The sequence below is a fragment of the Polistes fuscatus genome, unplaced genomic scaffold (assembly GCF_010416935.1).
Source record: "Polistes fuscatus isolate 324 unplaced genomic scaffold, CU_Pfus_HIC Scaffold27, whole genome shotgun sequence".
NCBI lineage: Eukaryota > Metazoa > Arthropoda > Insecta > Hymenoptera > Vespidae > Polistes > Polistes fuscatus.
Window position 1 is genome coordinate 311,890 of NW_025113104.1, and position 14,958 is coordinate 326,847.

Genomic DNA, 14,958 nt, shown 5'->3' on the forward strand with positions numbered 1-14,958 from the left:
GTCCAATCTTCCTACGACACCTATTTTAATAATTAAAATATATTATTAAGAAAAAAAGAGAAATCATGTAGTAAGACAATATTTTGAATCAACCAGTATATGTGCATGCATACACACACACACACACACACACACACACACACACACACACACACACACACACACACACACACACACACACGTATATATATATACATGCACACTTTGCACAGAAGACACGTTCGTTCGGACAATGGAAGCATCTTCGCAACGACGATATCAAAAAATTCGCGCGCTCTTCCGAAACAGCAGGCGCTCGTCCAAGCAAGGAGTGATCAGATGATACCTCCGGTACCAACGTTGAAACGTTCGTTTCCCTTGTACTATACTATGCTCACGTCTAACCCTTTTTTTTCTTCTTCTTCTTCTTCTTCTTCTTCCTTCACCTCTTCTTCTTCTTCTTCTTTTTCTTTTCCGTGCAACGAACGATTCTTCGCTTCCGCGTTTATCTCCGGGTCTGCCCTTCCCAGAGTTTTTCATCTCCGGACTAAATATTTAGACTCTGGCCGTATCTCGAACGGTGAAAAATGTAGACGAAGGGATTGCGGCGAGGGATTGAGAAAAGGGCTTTCAGAACGTTGCACGATGGGCTTGCGAACAAAAGGTGCACAACACCACGGCCCTCGTTGCCTCGAAGACACTCGCTTCGAGAGGAGGGACTGAGTGAACGATGAGACAAGGACGAAGAAGGATGAGGGATAGAGAAAGAAGGAAACCGAAAGAAAGAGAAGAAAGAACAGGAGGGAGACCAAGGACCAAAGGGAGAGATTTCTAAGCAACCATCAAAGAACGTCGTCGTAGTCGTCGTCGTTGTCGTTGCTGAAAACTCGAGACTCGACTTGTTTTCCAGATTTTATATGAACTACGGATTTCGAGAAAGTTTCTTCCACTTCTTCTTCTTCCACTTCTTCTTCTTCTTCTTCTCCTTTATTTTCTTCTCCAAGATATCTTCCATCCATCTTTCATGATTTTCATCCCCTTTTACCCTTTCCTCCTGTATATTTATTTTTCATGCCATCTCTCTTTCCAGACGAAGAATATTGGCAATTCTTTGTTAAATGACTAGCTCTATTTACCGAGATAATGACAATCCTAGATATACTTTCGAATTTTTCATCAAAAAGACGACTTTTGGGATAAGTCCAGAATAAATATGATACTTGTCTCGTTGACCTTAAGTCACTAGAGGATGATATTTTATAGGATTATTAAGAGAATCTTGTTCGTTGATACGTTTGTGAATATTCTAAGGATAGTTAAAAGTTGTTGCTGTTGTTGTTATTATTATTTATACAAGGATTAGTTATTTTATTGAAATACTTTTCAAATGTTTGCCCTTTTGTAAACATTTGATTAAGAATTTATATTAATTGAAATTACATTGGTGATAATTGAATACTACTTGTTAAATAAAATAATTATTATTAATTAATTATACTGGATTTTTTACAACATTTGTTTGTCATCGGAGTTAACACATTGATAAATAAACTAATATTGAAATTATATTTGCTAAACAGTATACCAATTACATTTTTTCTTTTGTTTTCAAAATAGATTGGGATTTTTCTAAAGAATTATTGTACAATACGTTTCAGTTGCTTTCTAAAAAAATTGACCAGCGTTATTCTAGAATGAAAATTAAAAGAAAAAGAAAGTTATACGAACGTGTATATTGTACTGGACAATTCTTTAATTCAGATTTACAAATATTTACGAAATAATAATGGAATATTTTCTACTAATTTTAGCTACAATTCGTTTTGTAGAAAATTAAAAAAAGATTAGGTAGGCAATCTTTCAGATGAAAAATGAATTCCGAATCCGCTGTTGTTGCATATTTTAATAAATATCAACAATGTGTGCTTATATTTTGCCATTTGAACACCAATCCATTATCATTTCGTATTTTTATCAGGCATTGGAGAGTTCATGTTTAAATAACATTAGTTTTCTTATTTCTACTTGTAAAATACGCGCTCGTAAAATTTTGAAAAAAATTTAGTACACCTTGTATTAAATTGAGAATATTTTAGTTGTAGTATTAATTTTTTTGCAAGAACCAGCCTTACAATATTACGTGTGAAACATTTTAGTTTCATTCATACTAAGTAATAGTGTTACATTGTAGCATTTCATGTATAAATGTCTTGTTTTACTCTACTTCTCTCGTCCGCATAATAATACCATTTACCACACATTTTCAGCATTATAATAATTTATATAGGAAATTATTATAATATTATTACTTATATCTAACGTAATAAATTATTTCGGATTATTATTAACATGTAATACGTGTATAATAATAATATAATTTATTTACTTTTAAATATTTTTTATAAACAATTTCTTCGCGCACCGTTAAATAATAGTCGAGTCATAAGAACGAAAGTTAAAAATGAAAAAGATAATACCTCGAGAGAAAATATTATTTAAACTTTTTTATAAAAGTACTATACGTATTTTTTATAAGCAATAACAAATTTCTCACGAAAGAAATAAAAAACGAGAGACGAAAAAATAAATGTAACATAACAAGTACCATTAATTGCATATTAAATTCTTATTAGTTTATTCTTTTTCTTTACTTTTATTTAAGAAAAAAAAATAATTGTCCTCAAAAAAGTGGAGAAAACTTTTCGAGAAGGAGCACTTTCATTATAATATAATATATAATACATTAAATACTAAATATATAATACATATATATATATAATACGTAAATACTATATATTATAATACATTAAATACTATACGATATATATTTAAATAATAACGAAAATAAAAAAAAAAAGTCAAGTAAAAATCGTATTTATTTTAATTGAAGCGATTTAACACAAGAGACGAAAAAATAAATGTAACATAACAAGTACCATTAACTGCATATTAAATTCTTATTAGTTTATTTTTTCCTTTACTCTTATTTAAAAAAAAAAAATAATTGTCCGCTAAAAAGTGGAGAAAACTTTTCGAGAAGGAGCACTTTCGTTATAATATATAATACATTAAATACTAAATATATATAATACATAAATACTATTTATTATAATACATTAAATACTATACGATATATATTTAAATAATAACGAAAATAGAAAAAAAATGTCAAGTAAAAATCGTATTTATTTTAATTGAAGCGATTTAACACGAGATACGAAAGAAATAAAATACGAGAGACGAAAAAATAAATGTAACATAACAAGTACCATTAACTGCATATTAAATCCTTATTAGTTTATTTTTTATTTTACTTTTATTTAAAAAAAAAAAATAATTGTCCGCAAAAAAGTGCAGAAAACTTTTCGAGAAGGAGCACTTTCGTTATGATATATAATACATTAAATACTAAATTTCGTATATAATATATAATATATAATACATTAAATACTAATTTTTAAATACTAAATAATTTATAATACATTAAATACTAAATAAAAATATATTTTTTTAAATATAACTTTCGTTATAATATATAATACATTAAATACTAAAAATATAATACATATAATAATACATTATAATACTATAATACATTACTTATAATACATTAAATACTATACAATATATATTTAAATAATAACAAAGATAGAAAAAAAAATCAAATAAAAATCGTATTTATTTTAATTGAAGCTATTTAACACGAGATACGAATTGAATCCTTCAGAAATCATGAATTCATCTCGAGGAGTTTTCGTGTGATTTAACATAGCTGTGCTATGCTGTGCTGTGCTGTGCTGTGCTGGGCTGAGGCATACGCACTTTCTATGACGCCATATTACGTGCACCGAGACGTCGTTCTTCTGCGCATAAAGCATGCAAGTTTTATTCCCTTGGACGCGCAACAATGAATGAGAGAGTCAAAGTTCCCAACGATGACGACGACGACGCGTGCAACCCTTTCGAGCTTGCAACTTAACGCGGATAGTAACGTCGACGATAGGCAAATATCCTTTCTCTCTCTCTCTCTCTTTCTCTCTTTCTCTCTCTCTTTCTGTCCCAGTGCTTCTGCACTTTGAGCAAACGAACAATTGCTTCCACCGTATTATAATTCTCCTCTCTTGACTTTAACGTGCCACTGCAAATACTAGAAACACACTACGAGAGAAATTGCGCGCTTTTGCGTTGCGGCGAGTGTATTATATAATGTGTGTTTGAGAGTATACAAGGGCGAGTCATTTTACTAATTAAAATTTGCCGAATAGTATATCGATTTGTTTGAATGGAAAAAAGAAATAACACGTTGCTTTGTCCCATTCGAACAATATCAGTGTAATGAAACCTTTCGAATTTTTCTCTTTTTTTTGTCTTTTTTGAATAATCATTTTTATATATTCATTTTTTCTATAATCATTTTGAATAATTATTTTCATATATTCATTTTCAATAACCATTTTGAGTAATCATTTTGAGTAATCATTTTTATATATTCATTTTCAATAATCAATTTAATTATATATTTTCCTAAGACAAGTTATAATTGAATGTTTATACATGTAATAAATCATATTACAAGTTCACAATTGTATTATTGTAATATACTTGTTAAGACTTACGGTCTTATGCTTCAAGGGTTTCATCTAACTTCAGCTTGAAATATCAACTCTCCCTCTCTAAGAACTTACGAGGGGTAGAGTCGTCACGGATTGGAAGGATTTTAACGATCTTCGAAGAAAACGATATGATTAATACATCGATCGGAGATTAGTCGTGTTTGATAGAAATTACGTTACAATATGAAACTTCATTCGACAAGTTGCATAGTAGTGGCAATTAGTCACGATTAATTCACTAAATTCAAATTAAGTAACTAAATATCAGTTACATTTACACGTAAACATTTGAAATCTTTTATATTTTACATTTTAGGATTTAAATAATAGTACTTAGTATGTCAGAACTTATGTCAATCACACCATTGTTGCCCAACAAGAACTTGAAACTCTTATTGTCTGTTACATTGCATTTTTTATTAACCGAGACCCTATAACTATTGATAAAAAATTGTTATTATCGGAATAACGTGTATTTCTTAATTGTTTTCACTAAAATTGCAATTTAAATAGCAAATGGTAAATACTTTTCTTCCATGACGAGTATAATAAGTAAATCTCAGTTAACTTATTAATGCAAATATATATGCAACTAAGTGTTTGCAATTGTTTTATAAATTGCGAAAATTATCGATTAGTCTTGGTATAAACAAAAAAAATATTACTTAATTTTAATTGGAATTATTTGAATATTATCATTGTTTTCTTGAAAATTATTTATGTACGTGTGATGTGCGTGTTGATTGTTAATTTAAAACAATTTTAATATATATTCATAATATTATCTTGAAAAATCATTTATCATATTTTATAATATTTTGTTATATTTTATAATATTTCGAGAACTCGTGTAGTTTTATTATTATAATATAGTATAATATAAGTACATTTGGAACAAAAATTGTGCATACATGAATACGTAACAAAATAAAAATCTAGATAATTCAACTTTTAAAATATAATATAATATATATCTTTCTCTCCCACATATATTTCGCTTCTATACGTTCATTCAACACAACACGGCTATTACATCTATAAATTCCATTCCAATTTCATTCAATTGCATTATGCTCGTATTTCAAAATCAACGATAAAATATGAAAACGTGATACGCATAATAGAATGAACCTAGAGATACGAAATAAATAACGTGATAGATTTTACGAACACGATCGGTATTATCGGTAAAGAGAGTAAGAATAACGAGAAATACAACAAAAAATAAACATAAACATATATATGTGCCCATAATTATTAGCTTTTTGGATATAAGTTTCGTAAAAGGGGACTAGCCTTATTGGACTAATCGATAATCTTATCAATATGAATCCCTAAATATATTTTACTTTTTTTTAATGGGATTATCAACTAGTCGACAATAATTCGATGCTATAAATTTATTTTATAATTGTTTCATTATATAATGATCATAAATATATAAAATATATTAAATTTTTCACTGCAAAGTAGATAGTTTTTATTGGACGCATATACGCGTCCCTAGCAGTTATCACTAATTCGATTCTATAAATTTATTTTATAATTGTTTCATTATATAATGATCATAAATCTATAAAATAAATTAATTTTTTGACTGCAAAGTGGATAGATTTGATGGACGCATATACGCGTCCCTAGCAATTATCGCTAATTAGATGCAATAAATTTATTTTATAATTGTTCTATTATAGAATGATCATAAATCTGTAAAATAAATTCATTTTTTCACTGCAAAGTGGATAGTTTTTGTTGGACGCATATACGCGTCCATAGCAGCTATCACTAATTCGATCCTAAAAATTTATTTTATTATTGTTCTATCATAATTGTGTCCATAATTATGAAAGTGGTCTAAGTCAAAATTACAAAAAAATGAGTTTATTAGTTATTTCACGCCACATTATTTGAAACTAAATGAATTCAATGTAATTTTCACGATATTGTCAAAAATGAACGGTTAGATAGTGTTTATTATTTCAATATTATATAAAATTCATTTAATGTTCAAATGTAATCCTTTAAATATCTCGAAACAAGAAATATATGACTTAAACCACTTTCATAATTATGGGCACATATATATAAGAGAAAGATAAAAATAATTCATAATTTGTACTTCCCATAGAAATAATTCGAACGATATAACGTTTCGAATTTCCAGTAGCCAATATCCCTGTGTTACGAAAATAATTATAAATTCGTCAATTCATTAACAACGTGTAATTAATTAATTAGTCTTATTTGAATGAGTCGACACGATTGCTTACACAAACCGCGTACGATTGAATAAGTTTGCAGCAATAATAACGTATATTTCAATGAAACAGTGTTAGAGAATCAACGAGGAAAAGAGAAAGAGAAAGAGAATATGAAAAGGGCTGGATAGGAAGAGAAGAAGGGTTGGACGGTGGATGCAGGATATGTATTCGTAAAGTTGACTTGCTGCACTGCAGTAGAAACGACCGTTTTCCTTTCTCTCTCTCACTCACTCTCTCTCAACCCTTATTCTCCTAGCCCCACCACAATCCATCTATCCACGTTCCGGAGGAACAGCTGCATCCAAAAATGGATGCCGTACCTGGGCAACAATGCATTTGGAAAAGTTTTGCTCGGGGTTGCGGTTACACTTTTCATCCGTTCTCCAATCGTGCTCGTGCTCACACGTTAAAGAAGGATAGAAAGAGAAAGAAAATGAGTAGTACAGATAGATAGATAGATTTGTAGGTATGTAAGTACCTAAAAATGTATCCAAAACTGCTGTACTTCGTTCCATACGTCTCTATATATACATACATATGTGAGAAAAAAGGATAGAAAAGAAAAAAGAGAGAAAACCATGCGCAGGAGTACTCACGTTCATAGGAAAGTACGCACGTGCGCAACCATGGTAGTCTTCCTGACAGGTATTACGATGATAGATACGCGCGTGCCGCTTTTTTTCCGAGGCTCTTCCGATCGTTTTGCAACTCTCTGGCAACGTTCCAGAATCACCAGTGCGGTCGAACCAGAACACGGTTCTCTCTCTGTGAGGATAGCACCGTATAGCGGGGCCACTGTAGCCAGCGCCATTTCAAAATGAATTTTTTTCATATGTACTCACTAGGAGAAGGATCAAACGGGGCCATACCACATACGAAATTCGACTTTTATGCATATATATATGTATGTATATAATGTATGTGTATATTTTTGTGCTATTGGTTTCTATTTTTCTCTTATATTACACGTATGTTTTGAGAGTACACGTGTTCGCATTTGTACGTTTTTATTTGCATGTAAAATCGCTAGGAATAACATAAACTGTTATTTCGAAACGACCAACCACAGAGTTCCTTTTATTCATATTTATTTGTTTTTCTTTTTTTGTTTAACTTTCTAGGATAACTCCAACGAAACCTTTTGTTCTTTTTCTTTTTCTTTCTATCCCCACCCCTCTTCCTCCTCCTCCTCCTCCTCCTCCTCCTCCTCCTCCTCCTCCGACTTTTTTTATTGGAAAAGTAAAGAAAAATCGCAGCACGACTTTTCCTATCGGACATTTTCCACCGTCGTAGGAGGGAAATTTAATCGATTTTATCAGCTCTACCTATACTTTGTATATGGAGTAGATAATGCGAGTAGAACGACATTATAATCGGTTAATGAGGAAAATGTATATGATTATAGTCGCCTAGCGACGTTAATTGAAAATAGAGATTATGAAGGATTATATTAGATAATTAATGAAATTTGATAATAGTTTTTTTTTTGTCATAAAATATATCGGATATAGGTTGGTTTATTTATTTTTAAGTTGTCTTGATTGTGACAGGATTGATCGGTCTAGTTTTCTTTTAGTATCACGACCGTGAAAAATAAAGGCTAATCGGGCAGCAGTTAACGTCACTGATATATATCTATTTCTTTCTTACTTGGATTAGCAATGACATTTCATATAAAACGTGGGTATCTGCCACAGCCAAAAGGTCAACAGTTAACTTTCATTCCTTTCACGGTTTTCTTTATCGTTCATTTATATTGCAGTCAGAAACGATAATAGACCAAACGTTCGAGATAACATTTGTAAATATTTTTTTTCATGACTTATATCAAACTGAAATATCATTCTGTTAATAGTTGGTCATATTGAGAGATTTCAAAATTTATTATTGAAATGTTATTTTAATTATATAACAAAGAAGTGTGTGATATTTATTATTGTTGTATTATTTTTATACACCATTATATTGCATAATATTATACGCATTTTAGAACCATAAATTTGTATCTATCGATGATTATAATTTTTAATTAATGTTATAATATTAATTTTAATATATACGATTGAAATCTATTATTATTATTATTATTATTATTACTATTATTAATACTATTATATGCCATTAAAGATTGAATATCGTATTCATTTAACGTTACGAATGTTCACTTCGCGATGATAATTTCAACAATTTTAAATAATTTTTAATCAATATATATTTACATGATTTTTAATTTACGAGAACGAAATCTATTATTATTATCATTATTATTATTATTATTATTATTATTATTATTATACGCCATTAACGTAAAATGTCAGCATTTATTTATCGCCATAAAGTTTTATCAATCGATAATAATAATTTCCATAGTTTAAGTACAACGAAATAATATATGACGTAGATATGCAAAGCAAATCTCTAAAACTAACAGGAACACTCAGCAGGTGCTAATTATTTATTGCTTCCCACTCGTATATGCTATTCGCGTGGGGTTCAAGTATGCGTTTAGTATTCGCGTGTGTGTTCAGACAAGTGGAAAAGCTGGATTACGAGTTAGCGTTTAAATGCGAAAACCGATCGATATCAACTTATTAGCTGGACTTTTTTAAATTTGCATCAATCGGAAAAGGAAGGTTTCACGTTATAAAACGTTGTCCGTTTACTGATCGACCGTATAAATTTCTTTCATTATTTTTTTTTTCTTTTTACTTTTTTTCTTTTTTCCTTTCCTTTCTTTTCTTTCTTTCCCTTCCTTTTTACGGGGGAGGAGGAGGAGGACAGTTTGTTGGAAGTAGACGTTTTATATTCCCCATAGAACTTTTAAGGAGCTCACGGGTTTGAAACTGTCGCCTTTCCTCTTTCCTCTCACTCTCTCTCTCTCTTTCTATTCGTGTAGGTTCCCTCGTGCACGGTTTCAAAGACAAGGCCTTACAAACTGTCGTACAAAGAACTTTGCATACGCTGAAAATTTAAAACTCGAGCACCGTTTGTGCCAGTCCGAGTTTCAGAAAAAAACATTGTTTCTTCTCCGGGCACGTCGAAGAAATGCTTTTCATCCTGGCTAATCCATTCGTAGGTATTTGAACAGGATGATATAAGTAAGAAAATAAATGGAAATTCATATAGTGGAATTGTACAATTTGACGAACATAAATCGAAGAAAATTCATTGATGCGAGCTCCAATAATTAAATAAAAAATGAAACATTCAAGAAAGAAATTAAGTTCATTCGTTGATACCTATATATGTATCATTAAATACAAACGATATTTAATTTACGTCTAAATAATTACATTTAAACGCAAAAATTCTTCTTTTTTTGATTTTTAATGTTAATATTTTTAGGAATTAAGATAATTCCAGACACGTGTGCATTGATTTAATTACACATGATATTCTCCTGAAAATTGTGTAGTTTAATTAGTTATTAAACAAAATAAATTTGTTTGTGCTTAATTGAGCCGTTTATTCGGAAAGTGGTATAAATTCATTTATACTTAAATTGAGGTTATGGTACTTAATTGAGGTTATTTAAGAAGTTATTGCGTTCCAATAAAATTAAAAATATATGTAAAGGAAACCAATGTGTCATACTGCTCAAGTGTACCTAAAAATAGTTAAATTTATAATTCTTATTAAAATAAATAACTATTATATTAAGTGAATAATATGTGTTTTGTTTTCGAAAATGAAATTTCACTTTCAAAGTTAATAACCAGATTCGTTATAAAATTTAAAAGAGCCAAAATCCCTTCGACGTAATTTAAAATGCTTCAAACTGAAAACACAATACTTAATTTATTTTATATTTTTATAAACTGGTGTCAATACAATAATTGTCGAAATTTCTTGGTCTACACCGACGTGATAATAAATCCAGGATTGTAAGCTCTTCATTTTTATTCATTCTCATAAAAATATGGATTTGATTCATTTCTCGAAAATAACATCCAGCACATTTTTAACCAATTTATCGTTTCAACGTTAGAATTATTTCTATCCAAAAATGTTAATGTGAAATCCTCTCGTTTCATTTTATTTAGAATAGATTTATTATCTTTCCAGCACTTTTTTTGATTATATTATAATAATCTTGGGGTATAAACAATAAATTAAAAAAAAAAAACAAAAAAAAAATCCGCACTTTCGAACATTATGAATCATGAGATTGGATTTAGGTCACTTTAAAACTAATGATTTTAATTATTGAACTAACTGCGAAAACTTACGTGTTCAAAATTATCCTGTATTTGTTTATGACAGTTAACTTCCAGCTCTGTACACGTTATTACGTACAGTCAACAAAAAGTAATTGACAAATTGATTTAAGCCACTTTCACAATAAACGGTTCAATTATAATTCTAAGAAGTGAATACATCAAAATATATGTTCGTGCACTATAAATTAGAAAATATATACGTGTGTTAACTAATACAAATAATAAATTTTTGTCATACGAGATAAATAACATATTCCAAGTATTACTTTTGATGTAATAATACAAATAAATCTATATAAGCTAGTGATAATAATAAATATAAGAGAAAAACATTTGTTTATATTTCAAAAACAATATCAAACATTAAGTGAATGCTAGGGTACACTCGTTTAAAATCTTGCCACCCTAAATATCTCTCGATCTGAATATAATTATGATCTATAAAAATTATTTCACACATATTTAAAAACAATATTTAATAAAATGTCATGTTTTATTTTTATTTATCTTTTCCATTTCATTTAATCCTGTTTGAAAATATTTCAATGGCATCCTACGTATCCTTATGAAATTCAAATATTGTATGAAATATAATAAAAATGTGTTTTATTTAAGGTGGTAAGTTGGAGAACGTGAGAAAATATTGTATAAATAAAATTGACTGTGGTCTATTTTACCTGATAGTCCATATAATTTCCATATCCCATATGGTTACAGGTGCAGGCACAAGCTTGAATATGCCTTCGCATGTCGAGTTCAACTTCCTCGCCGCAGACACCTCTGCTAGTGGCCATCATCGTATCCCCCATGCAATAACCGCCGGTGCAATACATCCTTGGGTCAGTCTGATCCAGGTAACCCCCGCCCGTGTCATCGTACCCGAGCCCACTGGCACACCTGGAATCCGAGGTATATCCTACGCGAGATTGTGGACATTCCTCGTATCCCAGTCTGGACTGGGGTCGATGGAAGGTCGGGGGAACATCCTGAAATAAGACGACCGGTCAATCAAATCTCTTGTTTAACTTTCCCTTCAATTTCTTTACACTCATTATTTCACACTCAAGATTTTATTCATTATTTCACACACTAGAGATTTTATTCATTTTATTTATTATTTCATACTCTCGAGATTTTATTCATTTTATTTATTATTTTGCACTTTTTATTTTACAATCGTTTCTATTATAAAAAAAAAAAATAAAATTAAACAAGAGAACCGGAGTTAATGTGATAAATTTATTAATTTTTTCATTTTTCATACTTTTCTATCAAATAATTACTCAATCAATTGAAAATTGGGTTAAAGTATACTTTGTTTATTTCTTTGTACAGATAGAAAGTGAAATTTTTGATAAAGAATAAAGATATAAAGATAATAATAATAAAGAAATAATAAATAATAAATAAAGAATAAAGATAAATGAAAAAATGTTTCAATATATGACTACGAGGCAAATTGATACACGCCGAAAATATTTTGGTACGACTCTCAATAAATATTTATTTTTAATAACCAATATATTTTTTTTTAATTTAAGTTACATTAATTACAATTTATTTTAATATAATCAATAGAGTGTACAAAAAAAAATTAATTTAATTAACAATTAATGCATATGTACTTTATAACTTAAGCATTGATGAAGCTATTATCATACAGTGTTGAAATAATTACACCATTTATCTGCTTCAATTTTTCCTACAAATAATTATTTATATAATGTAATAATAATCTACAAAAATCTTGTGTGGTAAGTAAATTTCTGAGATACGAGGTAGAAAAAAATTGAATAAATTCAAAACAAAATTCATTTGAGAAAATACAAAATATAAATATGTAATTTTAGATGACTAATCAAAACTTAATTACTTTTTTATAATCACACATTATCTTTCCTTTTCCTCTTCTTTAAATTTAAATTTAAATCATTATCATTTCGATTAAATATAGGAGTCATTTTTTTTTTAAATGATACAAGTTCAATTTTTTAAAAAGATGAGTAAAGACTAGTTTCAGTTAGGCCTAGATGACTTCTTTTTATATTGTTAATAACAAACCCAAAAGATACACAATATATATTATCCTTATGAATTTATCAATAACAATTTCACTATAAAATATTAATGCAACAATGTTTTTTATTTAGAATGATATAAGTTCACTTGCAGTCCCAAAATAATCTTATTTTTTTTTAACAGTTTTATTAATTCTTATAGAAAATATCGATATTAAACATTTTTATATTATATCTCCCAAAATATTGTCCTAATTTATTTGCAATTACCAATACCTTGCAATCAATCCAAGCACAAGCCCTTAGATATTTTAAAATGAAAAAAGAAAAAATGGATTCATACCAATTTCTAGAAAATAACGATTTATATGTAACCTTGTATGATACGAAGATTAAATTAATAATATTTTAAAGAAATATATAGAACGATTGTTGTACTCTTTTGATATGAACGAATTAGAAAGACATATATCAAATGCAATTGGTTCTTAGTTGAAAAGGGAAAGCAGCCTATCCTAATCCAAGGCTTATCTCAATGGACAAAGGTATAGTCTTGAAATACAAATGGTAGAAGATCACGTTGTTCTCCTATTGTGGGAAGACTACGCACGGTCGATATACTAGATAGCTAGTCTATCTCAGACTTAGGGTTTCACGGTCGGTATATATTCAGTAAGGACACTCGTTAGGATATCCCAGTTGATAACTTTGCAGGATCCTTGTTTGCTAATGTATCTATCTAATTCATCCATCTTTACGTTTAATTTATTTCCCAAAGGAAATAGCACCCTATTTCAAATGTCTGTGTATTTGTGCGCGTCTAATATATGTCTAATAATGTCTAATATATAATAATATATATAAAATATTATTAAAATATTATTAAAATATATGTATATAATAATAAAATAATTTATATTTATTTATAATAATAATTTTATTTATTTATTTATTTAATTATTTAAATTAATAATTTATATTATATATATAATAATAATATAAATTATATATAATATTTTATTATATTACAATATAATAAATATAATATTTATATATAATAATTTAATAAATTATATATATATATATATATATATATATATATAGATATATATATATATATATATTATATAATATAAAATATTTAATTTATTTAATATAAATTTAAAAAATTAATAAATTAAAAAAATAAATTAATTTTAAATTATATTAAATTATTAAATTTGTATTAAATTATTAATAATTTAAAATTAATTTATTCAAATATTTTTATTTATTTATTTATATTTTTATTTATATAATTTTATATTATATTATTTATATATATAATATAAAATATTATTATAAAGTGTTTAATAATAATCTAATATGTAAATAATATATAATATATAATAATGATTAATATATGATATTGTAACGATTTGAATAATAATGTTACAATGGTTTTTACATTTTCAAATTTTATTTTTTTTCCATTATTAATTATTTATAATATAACTTATAGCATAATTAGAGAATTAACATTCAAATATCTATCTAGCAATATATAAACGTGTTTTGGAGATACACTTCAACTAAACAAGACTATCAAAAATTATATGATAAAATTTAATGATTAAGTTGTTTTAAAGATGTTATTATTTATATATGTATTATGATATTGTTCAAAAATAAATAACCTTTTACAAACCAAAAAAAAGAAAAAAAACGCTTTGAAGTCGAATTTATGATGAATATAATAAAACTTGAAAATGACTAGCAATGTTGTTTTTTTTATAAATTTTACACAAATTATTCTCTCATTTTTCAATTTTATAAAACACGTGTTGCATATAAGTATTATAAATTAATATAATATTCGATTTGTATT

The 14,958-nt window shown here is 27.8% G+C and overlaps 1 protein-coding gene across 1 annotated transcript in view; it reads right to left on the bottom strand.

Moving 5' to 3' along the window:
• Positions 1–14,958, bottom strand: part of LOC122518968 (dipeptidase 1-like) — a 269,499-nt gene that overhangs the window by 118,274 nt on the left and 136,267 nt on the right. Inside the window, exon 3 of the mRNA XM_043638102.1 lies at positions 11,751–12,059. Within this exon, the coding sequence (XP_043494037.1) occupies positions 11,751–12,059 (309 nt within the window). The remainder of the gene's footprint in view (positions 1–11,750; positions 12,060–14,958) is intronic.